Raw genomic sequence first — 21,029 nt, forward strand, 5'->3', positions numbered from 1 at the left:
CAAGCGAGTGCTACTTGTTACTACTACATCGCCACTAATTTAGGCTTATACATCGATATGCCCCACGAAACCAAGAATCGTCGACATCAAGAAGAATATCAGCACAAAGCGTAGAACATACCAAGACGTCACAGGACCATCTTTATCCAAAAGCGGAAGAATGGACAAAATATGACATAACGTAATTTGTAGCCAGATGTCGAGAACGCCTTTCCCCACGTTATACGAGATTTAACACCCTTGCTCGTATGATGAGACATGATACCAGGAGTGACACATGCCAACCGTCAGTTCAAAAGTTCCAGATGGAGTGTTACATCCCGTCTACCCTCTAGCCGCGGTATCATGAGATGAACTTTTTTGAGGCATCCAAGTCAGTACTCGCTATTATATTTCTTTCCTAGGTGTGCTGCTTCGCCTCCCACGGCTGCATGTCCATGTCTTATGTTGTATGTGCAAAACCTTGAACTTCCCAGACATTCCATCGTATTCCTCATAGATCGAACAATCAAATGCTTCACTCCCACTCACCCGTACACACCCCTTCGCTTTTAACATGTCATGTCTCTTCCCCCGCATATTCGTCCCAAGCATCACATATTCTCTCGCCAAGCCACATTTCAGAACCCCAACCTCCAGACGACTCTGCTTCAAACCCAGCTGATCACTGGGGTATCATTGAATGCACGTGGATCTGGAACTAGCTTATTAAGTTCATTCCATTGAGTTTCCCTTGCAGTAATATGTATATGAATGGAGTGAGTTGAGTGGCTAAGTAGCCACAGTGGCGGAGAGACAGGACATAGGCAAGAGGGAGATGTTACGGACTCGGGCAGCTAGTATGGGATGCCGTAATCTATTTAGAATGGCTGTCACATTTCATCACGATGTAATCTCGAACATATACTTGGTACTTTAGAACAATTCTCACTGTAGCTGAAAACGCTTGGAGTAGGTGTTGGTTCCCATCTATTCAAATTGTATGATGTCTAACACGGTATCTAGCCTGTAGATATCTAATATCTATCTATTTCATTTATAGTCTTCATATAATCGCCTAGAACAAGCATGCTGTACATCGTGTGTGTGTGTGTGTGTGTTTTCTGAAACGCTGTCCCTAAACAAAAAAATTGGAGAGAAAGATGGTCCGTAAAAAAAAAAAGAGCTCGCTAACGCCTTGGACCGAGGAAAAAAAAAGTTCTTGTATATTTTTAAATTGCGCCGAGATACTGGGTATTAAATTGTGTTTGCAAGACGTGAAACTCCTATCCTTCCTTTCTGTCCGCCTTGCTCCTGGACCTTGTAGAATATGTCGAATAACATTATAATAAACAAATTTGCTCGGTTGAATAAAGATTTGCAAGTCGCTTAAATAGAAGTCTGTCTTATCTGGATAACGAGTCTGGTTTCTTCGCTGTTCGCTCTTGTAGTGTTGCTTGCTGAAAAGGAATGAATGAAAAGCAAGAAGAAAAGTGGTCGAAAAGAAAAAACAAAATGTCAGCGATTAAGAATTAGAAGCTGAATAATCCGCTTCTCCTCTTGCCAAGCGGATATACAATCAAGGCACTCATAAAAAGGCCCACGCTGATGCCAATTGCGACTTGGATGACGCTCAATAAAACCGTGAATGCAGTACCGTCGATCTGAGAAGTGCTGGAAGTTGCTGTACTATTTTTATTCAAAAGATTGGCCGAGTTGATGCCAGCCAACAGCGAGCCACCCGCAGCTAGACCAGAAGGTACCTGGACAAAGATGGCTGGGAGCATGGCAGCCGCAGCAAGACTATATCCCACCTTCCTGGGCAGTCGTTTCTTTTCTTCTGGAGGTGGTCCCGCGCTGGATTCCACGTCAGGTAGAGGAGGCATCGTCTGCTTCCTCTTGGAAAATCGCGGCTGGACTCGTGCCTGCCACCACTCTACAAGATCCAGCCAAGCGTTTTGCACGTGCCGTCCAAGTCGTGAGTATAGGTTGGCCAAGATACCAATGGTCAGCGCGCCAAGCATATTGGATATTTGACTGTTGGCCTGAAAGTATTGGCTCGAATAGCTGTTGACACAGAAACCAGCCAGAGATATGATAGTCATGACAGGCGTCTGCTTCCACTTAGCCTGGTTAATGATACACAGACAAAGCGTAAAGCCCGGAACAAATAGGATTGACCATGCGCGGTTCGCGCTGAGAGGATTTTCGCAAGTTGTGGCACTGGCCGCACCGCTGTCAAGCATGCCATACAGTGAGGCTCCGATGGTGATGCCATAGCCAAGAAACAGGGTGTAGATGACTGCGTGCACCATACGGACGCTACCGGCGACGATGTTATGGCTTTGAAGCTCTAGAGAACCGCAGAGCACCATGTAACCGGGAAGAATAAGAGCAATACTACTCTGGGCCAAGGCACTAAAGCAAAACAGATTTCCACCCTGGATAGATCCAAAGCCGCGGGCTATAAATGTCGTAATAACGGCAGCAGATACCTCGAAAACGTGAGCATAAAGTTCATTGCTGGGGGCAAACACGAGCTGAAGAAGTCCAACCAAGCAACCCAGAAGGAAGGCAACAGGCAGATCGATGAAGCGGCCCTGGAAGGCGAATGGTGCCACACAAACCGAGGCGAGGCCATACATGAATACGCGAAACCAGGTATTGAACTTCGGTTTCTGATCTATGACCTCATCAAGGCGCCGAGTTGCCTCCTCCACGCCAAGTATGTCGTGAACGACGTCCTTGTAGATGTTGTGAACATCTCGTAAGCGGCCGAGATCGACTCCCTGGGGAACTCGAACCACTTTGACTTCCGCGGTGTGGGTAGAGCTATCATCGAAGCTGATAATCATGCAAGATGGCATGTAAAGGAACTGGGCTTCGATTTCGAGAACGCGGGAGGACATGCTCATATACTCTTCCAGACGATGCGTTGGAGCACCGTACTGCATGAGGGCGCGACATAGCTTCAAGAGATACTTGTGGCGTGCAATTGTGCCAGCGATGTGAACGGTAATTCGAATTTGCTCCTTCTTTGACTTCTTTTCCTTCTTCCTCTTTTCACCAAAATGATCGGATATTTCACTAGAACCAGGAGCAGCAAACATCGTGGATGACTTTAGCAGCTCAGCCAATGCAAGCGAAGAAGTCGAGTTTCCGGATTTGTGATAGCCTCCCAGACGGCTAGACGATCGTGATCGAACAGTGCTGACAGTAGAGGGCCGTCTGGAAGACGGAGGGGAATGCTGTGGAGACATGGTGGGAGTTGATGGTGTCGTAACAGGAGTGGTGAACCCACTGCTACCTTGGCCTCGATTGGCTCCGTTGCCATCTCGGTGAAGCTTAAGCAGAGAGGAAAGAATGCCTCCACGATATCTGGATGGCCTGGGAACGTAGTCTTGGGTGTAGGCCTGCATGATGACCGGAGTTGATCTGCCGGATGAAGAGGGCTGTGGATGGAATAGATAGTCTTTATCATGAGAGCCCACGAGCGTCTCTGCCCTATCCTGTTCATGTGGCTGGTACAAGCGGGAGCTATGGGGGGTACGATATGTAGTAGAGTGCGTGTTGTAAGGCGTATATTCCCGAAGAGTAGATGTGCGGCTAGTAGTGGTAGTAGCGTCATCATCCAAGTCTGGATCATGATCGTCTGAGACGTTGAGGACGGGCTGGAATGACCTTTCAAGCTCAATCGAGTTTCGTCTTGAACCTGGGGCAGACCGGGAGTAATACGAGCCCACCGATACAGCTAGACGATCCGCTCGTTGCCGTGCGTCGGTCATGGATCGAAGCTGCCGTTCTGTGACATGCTTCTCCGCCTTGTCCGCTTCCTCCTGTTCTTGAGGGACATTGTAACTGGTATTGCGCCTCAAGACTGGTCTTGGAACTCTTGGGGTAGTGGGTTCTCCAGCTTTCGGTAAGGGAGTCGATGCTTGTGCCGGTGACGCTTGTAAATCGTGTGAGTTTTGCTCCTCTGTCAGCAGCACCATGTTTAAGGCAAGTCTCAATTCCTGAGCGTCTGGTGCTCCCAAGGGAGTGGGCTGTAGGTTTGGTGATGCCTGGGGAGAGCGTTCGAAATATCCAGCAGGCGAGCTGTGATCCAAGAGCCAGTCACCACTGCTGGGAGAGGCGATTTCTCTGCCAAACGGACCAGCCGAAAGGTTTGCAGATGACCTCAACGATGATTGCTTCGATTCATCTTCGCTCCAGACTACACGCTTCTTGCCTTTGCGGCTTGGTGTAGAGATCTCGCTAACGTCTCCATAATCTCTGGGGTCTGTTGACATTGCTGTGGTGTGCCGGCTGTCAGTAAGGTCGGCTCTGAGACCTGTCTCAGGGTTTGAGGAGGGGCTTCGAGCCAGAGAAAGGGAGATGATGTAGCATGATTTGGGAGAGAACAGCAACCACAGCTGCGTGAGCACATGTAAATAAGAGAGAAAAAACTGCCATGAGTAATGGTCAAGGAGGGTTGGATCTCCGGCTGGTCTGGAATGCCCCTCCCCCCTTGGGCGTGGTGATCCCTGATAGCGGCTGGGTGTAGTGTCAGCGACCAAAAAGCTTGTCTGGGTCCCAAGCCTGTTAGCTTTGCAATTACAGCCACGATGGCGAGACGAATAGTGGGGGGTCTCCGGAGAGGAATCCAACGTCCGCGAGCATGCCAGAGGCCGGTGCGGAAGCTTCTGCAGGCGAGGCGTGCGCTTGGCAGGCCCAGGAACATGGCGGACGCCAGCTTTGAATCCCCGGTTTTTTTACTTTCCACCTGTCCACCGTGCTCCATATCCCGATGTCAGTGCCATGATTCCATTCTGAGCTCGTTGGCAAATCAGTGTTTGCTTGTCATGATCGGCTGGTCTGCGGCAACATCCATTGGCTTCCGTGATCATCGGTGGCTCTTCTCTATCTCCATCGCATGACTGCCGTCCCGTCTGTCCCTGCCGCCGCCGTGTGCCATGCCCATGCTATCAATATCATCAGCATATTTCCAGTCATTCCTGGCTCCGACCTGCCGAGTTTAGTCAATCGGTAGTTTCGAGGCGGCCGCCGACTATCGGGCGCATAATCATCAATAATACGAAATCCGCAGCAAGGAAAAGGCAAGCTAGCCAAGGCAGCGGGTCAGACAAGATGCAAAGAATGAGTGCGTGATAGAGAGAAGTTTTGCAGGTGGACCTGAAAAGCGGTTCTGCTGGCCAAGCTTTGGTAGCGATATGGAGGTACAGGGTACCGTATAGCCGCTCGGGTTGCCTCTTTGGACCTAAGCCGGCGATGAGCTTATCGCTAGACAGTGCACGTGCAGCCTCTATCAGGTTATCAACTGCGAGGCGAGATAGTTTCTCCATCAATTCTCCATCAATTCTCCGCAAGCCGTGGCAAAGCATGTCTTCGTTACGCTTTGCTTGCGTACCTATGGCATACTCGCAAACTCGTATTCGACTGCTGAGGATATGTAAAATTATTATGTTATCTCGTTACTGTATCACGCACTTATATGCGCCTCATGGCAAAAGCCTTTGACGTTGGTGGCGAAGATGCCTGGAATCGGTAAACAGACCGCACCACTTTTAATTTTTTTTTCTTTCTTTCAGCCGCCTCGCCCTGGCTAGAGCTCTCAATCTTAATTAACCTCTTCCATCTAGGCTGGCTTTTGGCTAGCTTCTTCGATAAGAGCCCTGCTAGGGTCTTCCCAGCAAGGCCAACGCCAGAGAACGCCAAGCAGCTGAATGGTGTCCCAAGCTTTGTTCTCGAATCTTTCCCATCTCACTTCCAGGCGTGAATCCGCCTATCGGATGAACCCCCGGCGCCTATCTACAGGATGTCAACTAGCGCGTAGAGATATCAGGAGCTAGTCTTATGCAAAATTCTTCATCGCCTTCACCGATCCTTGATTTCGGCCGGCACCATGCGACGGTCGAAAGACTATTTACGGCCCGTAGTCTTGAGATTGCTGCCCAACGATCAATTCTTGCGCCCAAGGGGAAAACATTACCGGTTCCAAGGCCACTGCCGACGGGACCCAGTCCAAGCTCCTCCAGGGCCCCTCCGTCGCTCAAAGTCGGAAAGCTTATAGCACGAGGACCCGTATTCGTACATAACGGGATGAAACCCACCCGACCCACGCTGGGGCTAGGAAATAGATCAAGAAATCTTGTTCTCGCTTAGACAGTCATGCTGCTAAGCCTGCAAGCTTGCGCGTGCTTGTTTTGGTGCCATGCTATTAATATCTCTATCCGCACAAGACGCACTACTCGAAGCTCGTGGTTGGCGATCTGCCGAAACTACTCCTGAGCGGACGTGGACGACACGATTCATTGTCTGCTTAAGAATCCCGTTTCAGGTAGATAGAATAATCATGGGTGCCAGTAGCACAGCTGTTATCACTTTGCATCTGTGAGTACGACCATGACTTGCCCTATGGGTCAAAGTTTCAGACAGGTGCTGTCCCGTCAGTCCATTATGATTTACGACAAATCGAGTGCCTCAAACATCTTGTTACAGTTTGTCTTAGCATATCTGAACCTCAAACGTCATCTTAATCTGCTTGACACAATTTTTTTTTTGTGTGTCAGATCATATATCTTGAGGGCATACAAAGACTCAGCCACCGACGATCTTGTTTAATTTGACCCGCATAAACGTCGCTTCTATGGGTTTCCCCTTACAGCATGTAATGGAATATGTAAATCTGTCTCTTTTTTTTATTGTTTCAACAATATTGCGAATGTGTGTGTATGTGTATCTATCCTTGTTATGACAATCGATATGACATTGCAAGAAAGTAGCGAAATCAAGATCTACTAATTCCAATGGTACACTGAATCAATTCCGCTTCCGATGATCGTCAGGGCTTGTTTCTTCTCCTTTTTTGCTTTCTCTCCCTTAAAAGATCATCGATTGCTTGATGGGTGTAAGAGATTTGATACGGTGATTCAACTTGTCAAACGAAATCGAGACTTACCCTCCCATGAATTTGGACATTGGGTATTCGCACCCTTGAGTGTGATTATAGAAAGTTGCCCTTTCGCTGTGACATGATGAAAGGGAATGTTTTCTTTCTTGTTTCTCTCTCTTTTTTCTTCATTTTAATTTTATAGCTTTAAAAAAACTTCAAAAGGTATCATTTTCGAGCAATATTCTTTCGCCATTGGCATTTTGCCTTATCTTGCGGATGCCAACCAAGCCGCACCCAGCCTTGGCCAATTCTTCACATCGCATAAAATTCCTATGCAAAGGATTTCGTCTGGTTTTCGCAATATTCGAAGAATTTCCCAGCGTTGGATATGTCTTCTCCGTTTGTGGAGATAGAGAATCGTCAACATCTGGACGAGTTGGGCCGAATCGACCCCAGGGCATGACGTATCGTCCACTGTGTTTAGGCTTGACATCTGGAGACAAGCCAGCAAATAGCTCCGAGTATGCGCCGTAGATGGGATCATGAAGGACCGGTAACTAGCCTCAGCATTAGCGTGATATGTATTTTCTGGGGCTTTGTAAAAAGTAAATCACTTACCATTGGGTAGTATTCGATCGCAGGTACGTCGCGCTGCAGTGGTGTTTTGAGGTTACCAGGGTTGACAGTCTGTCAGGTTGACACATTGTTAGAATACTTGAAACCATCGAGGATGACGTCTTCAAACACGATCGCTTACCAAATGCAAAATTCCATTGTCGGCATCTCGCCTGGCCCATTCGCTACCGATGAAGAGATTTCCAGCCTTGCTGGCCGAGTATCTGGTCATCTCATCCAGCCATTTCTTCTTGTAATCCAGGTCATCGAGATCTATGCCACCTTTTGGCGCCCCTAACTGAATCATAAGCGACCCCAACCAAACAACACGGACGCTGCCTGTCGGTGAAGATTTGGCAGTTGATTCGAGGACCGGGTGAAGGAGCTTGGTGAAGAGGTAGGGCCCGAAGCAGTTAACAGCCAGCATTATTTCGTGATACTGGACGAAAAAGGGTCAGTATCTCATACTGCGCCATCATAGTGAACGGAGGGAGAATGCGACCTACCTGTTTCGACCTGTTTGGGGCCTTTTTAGGCAAGCGCATGATTCCTGCATTGTTGAAAAGAATGTCGAGCCTCGTCTCCTTCTCCAGGAAGGCATTTGCGCCGGCCTTGATAGTGGATAGATCCGCTAGATCGAGCAGCAAGAAGTCTAGCCTTCCCTTGGAGTCGGGATGAGCTTCTTTGATGGATTTGATAGCATCTTGACCAACGTCTTCGCGGCGCCCTGCGATATAGATCACTGCGTTTTTCGCATAAAGTAGCTGTGTAAGCTGGTATCCCACACCTGAGTATCCGCCGGTTATAATGATGACCTGCTCGAGTGGACACAAGCAGCGTTAGTAGGCGACTCAGAGGTTACACGCAGAGATGCCATCCTGTTGGGATTTTGAACTGACCTTTCCAGAGAGATCACCTAAGTTCTTTTCTGTGAAAGCAGGCTTCGGTGGGAAACCCTGTGTCAAAATATTACCAATTCGCTTGAACATGGTAACAGTATTGAGACCAAGCTCAGAGTCCTTATTTTTATGGCTCGCGATGATATGAGAAGTTGGGGACTAAGTGCTATGCTGAGAAGTCCAGACTGGTTTTTCCTTGCTTGCGTAGAACGACAAAATTATGGAGAAGATTGAGGAGTTCATGAATTCGGCCTCGGCAACATTATATAAGTTACCTTTACAAGCGGATATACCTACAAGCGGATATACCTACAAGCGGATATCTGAAGGCAGGGATCTAAACTATGCGCACTGCTACGACACCAATACCCCCCGCTTTGCTCGATGCCATAGTCCATGCATTCGATATGCGTGCGTCTTCATTCACAGTCCCCATTTCTCGGGTACTATTTGTTTGACTATCTGCTGGCTAGGTACGCTAGTAGATCAGTTACGCCCGCATACATATCAAATACACCAACTGCAGCTTTGGAGATTTGTAGAGTTTGTCAGCCTCTATCCCTCTCCCTTTGTCATTGAACGGATCACGTCATTCTACTTCTCCCTGTATACTATCCTTCACGATACATATCTTCTCCGCTGATTATACTGGAATTATAGCCCGAGTCGGGTCTCGTAGCTGCCCTATCTTCGACACAATATCAGCCCGAGATTCAGACTCTTCACGCGGACTTCGAGTTGGCCCGAAAATGCCCCACACAATTTTCGGAATTAATAAGCCAAAAAAAAAAAAAAAAACAGGCCAAAAATCATTTATGGGTGGAATGACACTTCTGGTCTTCAAAGCGGACATGTTGTACGATACGCGGAGCGATCTAGCCGCAGATAGTAACTAAAATAGCATCAATTTTCCTAAACAAGAATTCACGATGACGCTAGCATTGCTAATTACGACCCGGTAGCAACGGAAAGTGAATTTGTTGCAGGCGGTAGATTGACTCCTGATACATAGGTCTAAGTTTATGGATAGGAAAATGGCAATCACATACGATAATTTTGCTACGATGCTTATAGAGCAAGAGGCTATGCGTATTAGGCTGTTTGCCTCTTTGACCAGCTGCCATGCAAATACGAGCGGTGTAGTTGTACTATCGTCATAGATGTACGCAACGACTAATGCTCAAATGATGACTTATACTCTGGCATCTTTGTATGAACGGCTATTACTATCATTGGCCAGCTATGTGGTCATGTTTCAGATGACAATTTATGCTTACCTGAGTATATCTAGGAGCGGCGTTAAACAGCAGTGTCTATCCATCTTCTTGGCTTCACTTGGTTAAGTTCTAAAGATTTACGTATAACATACTGCTCTACTATTATTCGTTCTTTGGTACGAAATAGAGACTTATGGAGTGGTGGAGCTGCTACAACTCTAGATTCTCTTTCGCGAGTGAAATTGCGAATAGTGGATATACTGGTATATAGACACAGTACAGTAGGCCGCCTTCTTAGACTATATTTGTTATGCATGTTCGCTGCAGACTAGCCGATGATTTTAGCGCTATAGATTGAGAATTTTATATGTAAGCCCCTTTTTGTCTTTCTGCATTTGTGGTGCAGCCACAAGTCTGGTGCGGTTTCCAGTTAAATTGAATCGGCGTCATCCGGCTCAATCAAAGTCATCCAATTAGATCAGGGTCATCTAGTTGAATTAAGATTACTTCGTTCGATCAAGGTCATCCGGCTTGTAAGTGATGCTGCTGCCTGATAAGATAGTAAGACATATTCCAGCCATAAATACAGTAACTATACTGTATATGCACTGTGTTTTCATTCTTTATTTTGGGAGAATTGGAGTTATTGCACTTTTGCAAAGTCTATTCAGTAACTGCACTGTGCATACACTGTATTTTCATTTCATATTTCGGGAAAACTGGAGTTATTGCACTTCTGCAAAGCCGGGCTATCTAAGTGCGACCGTACTAGTGGCGTATTCTGCTAGTGTTAATCCCCTGCAATTCACTTGGTGCTATCTTGTACGCCGCCTGGTGTAAGGTGAGAAGTACGAGAGAATGCGCCGATATCGCATATATGCAGACATGCACGTATGGACGCCGTACTATTTGCCGAGGACCCTAAGTGCATATCTACTTAACTGCTACTCCGTACTCAGCTAGCGATTCGTTAATATTATGATGCAACGGCTTATTAGTGGAATATGCTGTTATAGTCAATTAGCTTTAAACCACATGGGCTTCATGCAGATCTACAGTAGCCTATTCGGCCTTCGCTAATCTTGATATAGACAAATGTGTCCCCTGTAACCTGTTAGGCAGCCCATCGGTCTTACTGTACATTTGTGTCCCCATATTCCCCAGTGTGCTTATGCTCCCAACAAATATCACTTGTCAAGGGCGGAGTTTAATATAGGGGGACTTGATACTAGCCCGCAAATTAGAGCTTATCCTGTCATCAGTTGTTGAGTTATCATAGCCATAGGATATGGCAATTCGGATAGTTTGTCGGATAACTACCGGCAAACAGAGTTGACAATGCTTAGTAGAGTACAGACTTGTTAAGTAATCTGCGGCTACACCGCACATCGTTTCTGCGTTGTATGTCTCAGAAACTGTGTCATGTGATTTACAGTCTAACTGTTGATGAGTTTCCTCTATATACTCGCGGTCACCTTGCGTTTGCCCTTCACCGTTTCATATCATTATTACACGCAACCCCTATACCAAATACCTTCAACATGACTTCTTTCTTCCCAGACCCCAGACGAATTGTCACTGGCCACAATTCAGAAGGTAGAGCCGTTGTTGTTGCCGATAGCCCAATTCCATGCGTGCCGACGCCAACGGGGGCCAATTTTGCCGTGCTCTATGAGACGAACCGATTCCCAGCGTCCAACGACGAATGGATTGATCCTACCAAGACGCGAACCACTGATTTGTCCAACCAAAAAGGGATTATTCTCCGAGTTGTAGACATCCCACCAAAAGTGGAAACGGTAACCGTATTTTTTATTTCAGATCCAGCGTGGGGTATTCAATCCTCCAAGGCCACATAACTAAAAATTGCGGCAGATGTTCCATCGGACGGAGTCACTAGATTTCGGCATTCTGCTCAATGGAGAAGTTTCCTGGTACATTGCTTTTCTCTGAGTTTTAAAGTTCTTTTGGTCTAGTCGCTAATGCATCTATATGTAGCCATCTCGATGATGGTGTCCGCATCGACATGAAGCCTGGCGACGTGTGCGTCCAGCGCGGTACGATCCATGGATGGACAAACTACTCAGATGAACCCGCTCGTCTTTACTTTGTCCTATCAGGTAAGAAAGCAGCCATTATGCTCGTCGTCAATGAAGAAGACAATCTTACATCGAGAATAGCTGCGACACCTGTCAAAATTGACGGAAAATTATTGACGGCTTATGGCTATAATAAGGAAGAAGTTGAAAGTGGAGGCGCATCACACCATTAGATACTTGGTTACAATTGTTTTATAAAGCGGTTCCTGGAAATTTCCATTTGTCGGATATCAGATGACCAAAGACGATGCGTTGCACATGCTTGGATAGATTTGCAGAATGCCATAATTTAAGATAGGCGAGTCGCTATTTCTTCCGGCCTTTCGATATCTTCGAGAGTAACTTAAATTGGTCGGTTTCTTAAAAAGCAATTCCCCGAGATATTTCATTCTCCAGCCAATTCTCCAGCCATGCTTCCACATCGGGCGTATCTCTCTCTACCCATTGGATTATTCCCTGCGCGTACTCCACACTGTGATCCAGCTCTCGCTCCACACCTCGTATATCTTGCTCCTTGATCAGTCTTTCAAGATCCAGTAGCTGACTGCGAGTCGTTAGATAAAGTGTGGTGAATCTTATCATCCGATCTCTGCTGCCAAGGGTATCGGGAAACGCTAGGATGATCTGTTCCCAATTCTCTTGAACCCATGCCCAAGCCATGTCACGCGCTGTTCTTGAAAATCCTAATCCTTTCAAGGTAATTGGGGCCTCGGATGGCTCGAGCTCTTTAGATAATATAGCGTCCAAAGTGCGCCTAACGAGAGCGGGATCTTCCGTGGCAAGGAGCGATTGCGCGGCTATGCGTCGACTATACGAAGACGGCGCATGTTTAGCATGATCAAAAATCACATTGTACTATAAATACTGTTAGCCAAAGCAACATTTCTACTATCATTTCCTAGAATGACTTACCTCCTTTTCCCCGCCATTAAGTAGCACCATTCGAAACACTCCAAGCTGTATGCTCTTGTGAATTGCGTGTTCATCCCCGTTGCCAAACTTCTCAAACATTATTTTTGCTGCTTGTAAAACCTTATTATCTCCGGCTATACCTGCCTCCACAAAAGCTAGTGCCTTGAATAGTTGTGTTTCGTGATCTCCGTCAGCTGTAAAGTCCCAGCCCAGACGGTGGCTTATTGGAGCCGTAATCTGGACATAGAAAGACTTTAGAGCATTCGACACGGCTTGGTTTCCAATATACGCCTGGAATAAGTTCTGAAACTGGTCGGCAAGCTCGGTCCACGGAAGATATTCCTTCTCTCCCAACGATCTAACAAGGTCAAGCACAGTAGAAGTTTTATAGTCGCCTGCCTGAGCAAAGGCAAATGCATCTGATATCAGGCCAGCCCGCTCCTCCAAAGTCACAAGCCCACTGTGACACGCCTGTACCAACTTTGTGAGTCTTGCTTCTGGATATAAGACGCGACAAAGCGATGTGCGATTGGCATTTAGTATATAAAAGTCGTCTTGGCTGTCTTTAGTATCAAACGGTAGATTTCCAGTGCGATTTTGAAGAATTGTGGAAGTAGTTCCTGCTGTCGTCCGCGCATTGAGAAAAATTGGCCAAATGGTCTGATCCTCTTCAGGTTTTACATCTCCAGTGAAGAGGAATCGATGCTGCTCAAGGTGGACTTCACCATCTTTCTCGGAAACAATGAGAAAGGGATAACCAGACTTCTTGGTCCACGGATCCATCAAGGAAACGATATCTTGTCCGCAAATCTTCTCAAATGAGGCCCACAAACCGCTGGTTTTGGCATTGCTGTAGGCATGAGCTTGCAGGTAATCTGATATCGCAGAAAAGAAGACGTCTGGGGTCAGATAATCGCGAAGCATGCACAGGACGAAGGCGCCTTTCGAATAGGTGACTTGATCAAAACCCTGGGAAATATCTTCGGGGCTCAAAATTGGCATCTCAACAGGATGGGTGCTTCGATAGGCGTCTATGCCGAGTGCGCCTACGGTGCTTCCAGTACGACGATATGCGCATGATCTCCATGTGGGTTCTAAGCTCCGTAAGCAGTCCTGGAAATGTTAGTGAGCGTAAAAAATCGAAAATTCATGAAATGATCTTACTATAGTCATTGCTGTGGCACTGCAATTTGTTAGTTATAAATAAGTCAGAGCTACTTGCATTTCGTTTTTCAAGTAGGGATATGGACTCACCCGCCTTCGTTAAGCCAAAGTTGATCCCACCATTCCACAGTAACCAAGTCTCCAAACCACATGTGAGCCAATTCGTGGAGCAAAGTATCCGCAATCGTCTCTCTTTTGTCTTCTCCGTCGACCAAAGGGTCCAGCGGGAAGAAAGACGACTGTCCCATAATCATCCCCCAATTTTCCACGGCCCCAGGTAGGAATGTAGGAGCTGCCAAGAAATCCAATTTGGGCAGTGGAAATTGGATCTTGAATTTATCCTCATAAAACTCGAGGCCGCGGGCAACAGTGTGAGCAGCATAATGTGTCAATTGTACGTCGTCTGATGGAGTTGTGTAAATGCGAATGGGTAAACGACTTTCGGTATTCTCGATATACTGTAAATCACCAACAGAAAAGCTGACGAGGTAACTTGACATTGGTGGAGTTTTGTGAAATCGGGTGATCTTTTTGCCTTGTTTGGCAGATGGTTGTACCGTTTCGATGTTCATATTACTCAAACAGACATGATGTGAATCGGATATGAGGGTAGCGTGGAAAGTAGCTTTGAATGCCGGTTCATCAAAACAAGGAAATACCCGCCTGGCGTATGTTGGTGCCATAAGTGTCGTCGCTAGCACGCCCTTAGAACCATCGGGGTTGTTGTAATGAGAAGCATAGAAACCTGAAATGTCATTGCGCAGACCACCAGTAAATTTGACCCGGAGAGATGCTGTTTCTCCTGCACTTAGAGGCTTGCCAAAGTAGAAGTTAATCATGCCGGCCTTTTTATTCTCTAGGAATGGGATACGATCGCTGAGATACTTTGTTAGCAATATTACGAAAGCTAATTGAGGGTAGTGGGTTTACTTTCTATCTGAGCCCTCAATAAACGCAGGCCCGATGATCAGATTCTCGGAGTGCAATGTGACTTCACCAGCTTTTTCTAGCACCTCGAGTCGGATGATGACCTGGCCGGAATACGCCGCCTCTTCGAAATTCGGCTCAAGTGTAATATCATAATGAATAGGTTTTATTTTTCTAGGAAGGCGAAATTTTTCCGGTGCCTTACAACAGGGCCATTCGTTGTCACTGCTCTCTGGACTCTGCATCTCGTTCTTAATTGTTTAATCTCGTATTGGCGTTGGTATGTTGGCTTAAAGATTGCAACAGCGTTGGCTGGCATTCAGCATGAGGTTTTGCAAAAATCAGTATAATTAATGGATATGTTAATGGCTGTGGGTATTTTAAATGAGAGAAATGGCTCACCCATGTAGACTCTTCTGTTGGTTCTGCCTTTATATATCTTTTACTTTGCATACGGACTGGCAAATGAGGAGAAAGTCGGACGCACGATACAAAAGAACCATGAAATCTCCGCAGCGGTGCATAGTTAGCGTGGTTTGAACCAAAAGGGCATCTCATCGCCGTATTTTCTGACCACTTCGGGTACACGTAGCGAAACTCTTTTGCAATTGCGTGTTTGCGCTTGAGGTTGCAAAAAACAGCATCTAAAACAGGCGCTATTTATAGACGCTGAGGAGGACAGTCGGATAGCGATGCCGAGTTAAGTTTTGAGAGGCTGTAGACGGCAAGACTTATACGGCACGTGTCTTATCAAGTATGTAGAGTACGTAGAAATTGCAATAGACTCTTTGACTTTCAGTTTAAAGAAAGTACTCAGTCAAATTATATACATGCCTATCAATCAATGGCTTGCATTTCAAGTATAAATTAAAAATAAAAAGAATCGCTTTTCCAGACACCGCCGCTAATTATAACTAAGCAGATTAAGCAGATAGTAAGAAATCCTCCATATGTTGTAAATACTTGTACAACCCAACATCAATGCCACCATCCATTGTCTCCTCTGCAAATTTAACCGTCTGTAGTGCCTTTGGAAAGTCTTCTTCGGATGGAAAATTGCCACTAGAAAGAGAATGTTGAATTGTCAACGCGATTCGCAGGTACGTTCGTGGCTTTCCGGCAAATAATTTTGCCCATTTATTTTTCGGCTCGTGAGTGATGTCCTGCGTCTTTCCGCCCTGCAAGAAACTCGACAGAAGTTCTGGGGGGAAAGAGGCGTCTGCCAACAGCTCATGCTCATTGATATCAACAGATTCTGTTGTCTGGATGTGAGCAATAAGCTGTTTTATAAATTTTAGTACGTGGTTTGCGTTCTCGTGGAGGCCTCGGAACTTGTTCATGACGTTGGTGTAGACCATGAGATCGCGCATATTGTCTGCTGCGGGCGCCCCAGTATTTAGTATCTTTGCATCTAGAACTTGCCAGATGAGTGGGATAGCCGTAAAGGTAACGCTGGAGATTTAAATTAGCGCTGTATTTTGGAGGGAAGAGGATCATGATGAGCCTACAATGTGTTTGGCAAATACTGGACAAGTCCCAGGCGGGCTAGTTGCATAAACATTCCAGTAATGCCTTTCAACGAGGAGTCCATCTCCGCTTGAACTTGAAGATCGTTGTTCTTCACGTCCGATGCGTGGCTGGGATTGGATACTGATAACAACATCATATGATAGCACAAGCTCGCTCTCGCAGAACTTAAAGATGTCAGTATGAGTCTTGTCTTATGATGGAAGCAGCCTTACAAGTAGTAGATAAAAGTCATCTTGATGAACATTGTTAGAGATTTATGGACGCCAATCGATGGGGCCGAAATCTCAAATCGCTCCCTTGTCTTCTGGTACCAAACGTCCAAAAGCCCGAGAATTTCAGCACAGGCATCTGACTCCTTCCCAGTGTCTGTCTCTGAGTTGACGGTCTTTGGGCCAGCTGCTGGATAGAGTATCGTAAGAGCCTTATTCAAAGGAATAATGAGTTCGCAGAATGCCGACATAAAGTGTGCTATAATCTGTCTTGTCGGCCGGTCATATACCGTAGAAACTCCCAACTCGTCGGAGAAGTCGGCAAGATTAAGGCCCACGTGGCGGCTGAAGTCGAATTCATCACTTCCAATCGTTAATGGTCTTCGTAAACTCAAAGACATAACCCTGTCTCGTAATATGCAGGTCCACCATAGTCGTTTAAGTCTGAGCTTTGCGGGATTGTCGTCGCTTAGTGTATGATACTGGTCTGCATGAGCGCAGCGGGCAAAGTGAACTGCGTTTACCAGCCAGTATGTGTTTGTCGTATCGCTCGGTGCAGGCGAATAGTAGGTCAGCAGGACCGCTACTTGTGCACTGACGACATTGTCCCTATGGATGTCGAACTGTGTCAAGGTCTGAATCGGGCCGGAGACGATTAGAAGCTGCTACGTGATAGATGAGATGTAGGCACACTAACCTTTGCAGCAGTATATAGTTCAATATGAGCTGCTTGTACACTATTATACCCAAGGCTGAGGAGCGTTGATGCCGACACGTACTTTATAATGTTAGTTATATGGCTACTAAGAGCTAATACATCATGATACCGTTGGTGAACTTACAGGAGATGATATAAACAGTATTGCCCGAATTAGGAGAAGAGGAATGCGAGCATCTACTGCCCAGAATTCCGCTTCGCTGAGTAGAGGTATAATCGGATGAACATGTGAGAAATACTGCTGAAAGAACTCTTCCAGCGCTGTTTCCGCAGGTAAGGTGAGACAGCCCTTTTCTGTCAAGTACGTTACATCGGTATGACTAAGTTGATTGAGGGATCCAGCATCAACAAAGTTGTAGTTGGAATAAGGTACGAAACGTGCTGGCGGCTGTAGTCCGAAGATGGTAGTTTTGTCATATCCTGGTCCCCAGGGATTGCTACTGCCAAGGCCATCTTGCCTTCCTATTTTGCTTGGGTCAATGGTACCATCTGTGAAAGCGAAGTTTGAATTCAAAGCTTCGCTATTAGAATCCGATTCCTCTTGTTGGAATGCTGGGGTTAATGATGGATCGATCTTAATAGATGGGCTGGACGAGCTGTCCTCTTCTTGGTCGTTTTTAATTTCTGCTTGGGGCTTTGGGTTTGGGAAAATTGATTGTGAAGGTTTCGCCTTTTCTACATCTATGTGTCGGGATTGGGATTGCTTCTTTTCCTCTTGCTCTAATACGCGCTTCACTCTTTGTTCCCTATTGAAAATTTTAGCAACGTGCATTCAATAAGAGCTCTCCCCACATGATAGTAACTGACCACTTTCGCTTTCGCGGCAACACTTTGCAGTTGGCGGAATCCAGCCGGCAATTAGTGCATGGGAAACCAGTTACTGCAACATCGCATCTAACTTTGCGAATTCTACAGACAGTACAAGCATGGCTTGCGCGCAACCGCGTACGCAAGAGCGGGGAGCTTGATGATGTCTCTTCATCTGACTTGGGGGAACCCATCGCCTCTACTTGGCTTCTGTGCCGTGATGAGTGAGTGAGATGGTAATTTGGATAAGACGGCACGGCTTGTCTCTCAATTGCCCGGGAGCTGTTGATTCGGTTAAACCAATGTGGGGAGCCGATATGAACAATTTGCGTTTCTGGGGATGCCGATGATGAATGGAAATAGGATTACCCCAGATTTCTTAATTCTTTTCCCCTTGAACTGCCTGTGACCTCCGGTTGATAAGCATTTTAATTCGGCTTCGGCTATGGGGATCTCGGAGGGCGTTTTCGGCCCTGTGGAGACGTTCCCCGACATCTCTGGCGAATCAGGGTAGCGCGATTTACCCTCGGTCAATTTCGATAAGCCGGTTAAGGAAGTACATGTACCTTTGTACCTCATTACCGACGCTCATGCACTCGCACGAGAATTATACATGCCTAAGTAGGTATATAACGTAAGAAATGCTGAACATCTATGAAAGCTAGCTATATATGCCAAATGGGACGAATATTTGATTCAGGCACGAAATTATACTTAATGCATTTATTTCTTCAGAATCTACCTTGCATTGGGAAATAACCATAGCAGTGAATCACGCGACCCACTGCTTCCATTTAGCTGAGGCTGTGTGGCCTGAAGAGTGATCGCAAGCAAGAAGAGAGAAGATTAGTTTAACAAATTATGATATGTGATTGCTCAATTTATTGCCTATTAAAACTTTTTCCCTTCTGGGACATTATTTAGAATTCAGCGGCATCAAAGTTTCGCACAAAGTCGTAGTAAAACTTGAGCATCTCAATGTGACCGTCGACGCGAGCGTGCTCGTCAATGGTATGGATGTTGTTTTCAGCATGAAAGCGGTCGGGAGTGAAACGCCAGATGTTGTCTGAAAGACCTATTTGATGTTTTAGCAATGGGAGCTCAACTAAATCTGCTTCAGAAATAATGCATATATAACTTACCAATGTAGTGGCGAGTGTCGGTGTTACCCGTCATAATCTCTCCGGTAGGAACCACGGTTCCGTTATCGAAAGCAAAAGTGTGTCGAAGAGTACCGGCTAAGACTTCCCAAGCGTGACCACTTGTAGGGGAAATGGGGCTGGGGTGGAATTTGCCCTTAGTTGACAAAACCAAGGTGCCCTTGTAGTCGACATCTTTCGAACCGGCTTTCTCGAGAACTTCAGGTTCGAGGCTGGCAACGTATTCCTCATACTCTTCATCGTCCTCAAATGGCTTAAGCTTGATACCGTATTTCTTAACGATGCTGTTGACGCGCTTAACGGCATTGTGCTGCACTTCAGCAATGCTATTCTGGTGGGCGACTCGGTAGTTTACGCCTAGGATAGTCTTTTCGGGCATAGCATTAATCTTTTGCCCACCGTTAATGATGTCTACGGCCTGAGAAGTCTGAACGATATACTGCGTGTTTCGGCCAGCCTTGACCAGCCACTTCGCAATGCCGTCTAAATCGTCTCGTTGAACCAAGCGCGTGAGATCTGGATATGATTCAGGCGAGTAGCGTGCCTGGCACTGTAGGTGGCCGTGAACTGGGCCGTCCTCAACTAGCTCGGCCTTGAAAGGGTGGGCTTCGAGCTCGCTGATGATTTCCGCAATAATACCAATACCGGTGTGTGGGAAGGGAACAGAGCTGTGGCCGCCAACCACGTCTAGCTCAAAGATAATGTCGACATAGCCCTTTTCAGTAACAGCTGGAAGAACATATAGCGCGTTGCCAACTTGCGTCAATCCAAGGCCACCTTCATCCAGGATAGCAGCAATGCTGTCTTCGCCATACTTCTCCTTGAGGTGTGCGGAAATTTGGCCAGCACCGCGGAAGCCTGAACACTCCTCATCGTATCCAAAAGCAAGTAAGAAAGTACGCTTCGGAGCCCAGTCCTTGTTAGACAAGAGAGCTTCAAACGCAGATAGGATAGCTGTGAGACTGTTCTTGTCGTCTGAGGTTCCTCGGCCCCAGATATACTCTCCGTCATACACTGCTTCAAAAGGAGGGTATGTCCAGGTTGATTCGTCAGCAACTGGGACGACATCTTGGTGGGCCATCAACAGCACCGGCTTTAGACTCTCATCGGAGCCCTGGATTGTGTAAAGAAGGCCTAGAGTGTTAATCTTCTCGAGTTTGGCCCTCTTGTGCCTACAAACTTGTTAAAAAAAAATCCTAACGGCATTGATACACAATTAAAAAAGGCCGGGCTCACACGTTGGGAAACGTCTTTTCCAAGACCTTGTGCAGGTCGAAGAAAGGCGCCCAGCGCTCATCTTCACCGACGTCTCCATTGTCATCGTAGGAAATAGATGGGACTTGGACTATGGATTGAAGACGCTTAACTTGCTGGTCTCGTGCCGATTTGGAAGCAAAAAGCTCATCAGCAGAGGGGAGTCCATCGCTTGCCGGATCTAAAATCGGAGGAAGATTGCACTGGGATTTAGATGGTGTAATGGAGTTTAGAGGCTCTTGGCCATAGCTGGGAGCCGCGATGACGCCCGCGACTCCCGCCAGAAGCAAGGCGAGCTTGGAAATGGCCATTGTGAAAGATGCGAAAGAAAAGGCAAAGGCGACAGCCAATATTTCGCCTAATTGATCGCTGGTAGGAAAGAAAACAAAAGCAGCAAACGGGAACAGCTCGGGTTATCAATGCTCCAAAGAGCTTCAAGCCGAGCTGCACGTCCCCGCCACCAAGCAAGGCCCTTGCAGAATTACGTTTTAGTGGAATATTGGTCAAATCGGATCGCAGATTGGTGGTGGTCGCATAAGTTCCCGCCTCCACGCAGTACAGTGTGGAGCGTGCTTGCTCTAAGAGGAAGGCCATGCGATTTCTTCAGATGAAGCTTTGAGATAACACGGCGAGACTATCTTGGGGAA

General features: G+C 46.6%; 6 protein-coding genes across 6 annotated transcripts; 1 reads left to right on the forward strand and 5 right to left on the reverse strand.

Moving 5' to 3' along the window:
* Window positions 1-1,419: 1,419 nt before the first annotated feature.
* GGI43DRAFT_312746 (uncharacterized protein) lies at window positions 1,420-4,425 on the reverse strand. Its single transcript, XM_083201720.1, has one exon. It carries the CDS (start codon window positions 4,266-4,268, stop codon window positions 1,512-1,514), a length of 2,757 nt encoding a protein of 918 aa, XP_083062712.1. The 5' UTR covers window positions 4,269-4,425; the 3' UTR covers window positions 1,420-1,511.
* A 2,776-nt stretch (window positions 4,426-7,201) lies between these two features.
* On the reverse strand, window positions 7,202-8,475 carry GGI43DRAFT_421636 (uncharacterized protein; the record flags this gene model as incomplete). Its single annotated transcript, XM_083207990.1, has 6 exons — window positions 7,202-7,266; window positions 7,305-7,428; window positions 7,490-7,558; window positions 7,629-7,925; window positions 7,993-8,301; window positions 8,386-8,475. The coding sequence occupies 6 exons, from the start codon at window positions 8,473-8,475 to the stop codon at window positions 7,202-7,204; spliced, it is 954 nt and encodes a 317-aa protein (XP_083062713.1).
* Window positions 8,476-11,143: 2,668 nt separating this feature from the next.
* GGI43DRAFT_421637 (cupin domain-containing protein) lies at window positions 11,144-11,874 on the forward strand (the record flags this gene model as incomplete). Its single annotated transcript, XM_083207991.1, has 3 exons — window positions 11,144-11,374; window positions 11,478-11,536; window positions 11,601-11,874. 3 exons carry the CDS (start codon window positions 11,144-11,146, stop codon window positions 11,872-11,874), a joined length of 564 nt encoding a protein of 187 aa, XP_083062714.1.
* A 93-nt stretch (window positions 11,875-11,967) lies between these two features.
* On the reverse strand, window positions 11,968-15,139 carry GGI43DRAFT_312824 (M1 family metallopeptidase). The gene is made up of 5 exons (XM_083201722.1): window positions 14,708-15,139; window positions 13,868-14,653; window positions 13,778-13,796; window positions 12,614-13,726; window positions 11,968-12,556 (listed from the first exon to the last, which is right to left on the reverse strand). The coding sequence occupies exons 1-5, from the start codon at window positions 14,947-14,949 to the stop codon at window positions 12,062-12,064; spliced, it is 2,655 nt and encodes an 884-aa protein (XP_083062715.1). The 5' UTR covers window positions 14,950-15,139; the 3' UTR covers window positions 11,968-12,061.
* A 332-nt stretch (window positions 15,140-15,471) lies between these two features.
* On the reverse strand, window positions 15,472-18,522 carry GGI43DRAFT_312831 (uncharacterized protein). The gene is made up of 6 exons (XM_083201723.1): window positions 17,969-18,522; window positions 17,286-17,907; window positions 17,141-17,221; window positions 16,447-17,078; window positions 16,213-16,398; window positions 15,472-16,156 (listed from the first exon to the last, which is right to left on the reverse strand). Exons 1-6 carry the CDS (start codon window positions 18,160-18,162, stop codon window positions 15,628-15,630), a joined length of 2,244 nt encoding a protein of 747 aa, XP_083062716.1. The 5' UTR covers window positions 18,163-18,522; the 3' UTR covers window positions 15,472-15,627.
* A 154-nt stretch (window positions 18,523-18,676) lies between these two features.
* On the reverse strand, window positions 18,677-20,868 carry GGI43DRAFT_399787 (uncharacterized protein). The gene is made up of 3 exons (XM_083205384.1): window positions 20,365-20,868; window positions 19,111-20,300; window positions 18,677-19,043 (listed from the first exon to the last, which is right to left on the reverse strand). Exons 1-3 carry the CDS (start codon window positions 20,691-20,693, stop codon window positions 18,889-18,891), a joined length of 1,674 nt encoding a protein of 557 aa, XP_083062717.1. The 5' UTR covers window positions 20,694-20,868; the 3' UTR covers window positions 18,677-18,888.
* Between the last annotated feature and the right edge of the window lie 161 nt (window positions 20,869-21,029).

The sequence above is a fragment of the Trichoderma evansii genome, assembly GCF_050947405.1.
Source record: "Trichoderma evansii strain SZMC 28006 chromosome Unknown GGI43scaffold_5, whole genome shotgun sequence".
In the NCBI taxonomy this organism is placed as follows: domain Eukaryota; kingdom Fungi; phylum Ascomycota; class Sordariomycetes; order Hypocreales; family Hypocreaceae; genus Trichoderma; species Trichoderma evansii.

Coding starts and splice junctions, on each gene's coding strand:
- GGI43DRAFT_312746 (XM_083201720.1), bottom strand. CDS start 4,268: ATGTCAACAGACCCCAGAGATTATGGAGACGTTAGCGAGATCTCTACA.
- GGI43DRAFT_312824 (XM_083201722.1), bottom strand. CDS start 14,949: ATGCAGAGTCCAGAGAGCAGTGACAACGAATGGCCCTGTTGTAAGGCA. Junction 14,654..14,707: donor ATTGAGGGCTCAGATAGAAA/GTAAACCCACTA, acceptor AAAGTATCTCAG/CGATCGTATCCCATTCCTAG. Junction 12,557..12,613: donor TTAATGGCGGGGAAAAGGAG/GTAAGTCATTCT, acceptor CAGTATTTATAG/TACAATGTGATTTTTGATCA.
- GGI43DRAFT_312831 (XM_083201723.1), bottom strand. CDS start 18,162: ATGGGTTCCCCCAAGTCAGATGAAGAGACATCATCAAGCTCCCCGCTC. Junction 17,222..17,285: donor TACTGTTTATATCATCTCCT/GTAAGTTCACCA, acceptor AACATTATAAAG/TACGTGTCGGCATCAACGCT. Junction 17,079..17,140: donor AACTATATACTGCTGCAAAG/GTTAGTGTGCCT, acceptor GGCCCGATTCAG/ACCTTGACACAGTTCGACAT.
- GGI43DRAFT_399787 (XM_083205384.1), bottom strand. CDS start 20,693: ATGGCCATTTCCAAGCTCGCCTTGCTTCTGGCGGGAGTCGCGGGCGTC. Junction 20,301..20,364: donor GAAAAGACGTTTCCCAACGT/GTGAGCCCGGCC, acceptor ACAAGTTTGTAG/GCACAAGAGGGCCAAACTCG. Junction 19,044..19,110: donor CGACACTCGCCACTACATTG/GTAAGTTATATA, acceptor AACATCAAATAG/GTCTTTCAGACAACATCTGG.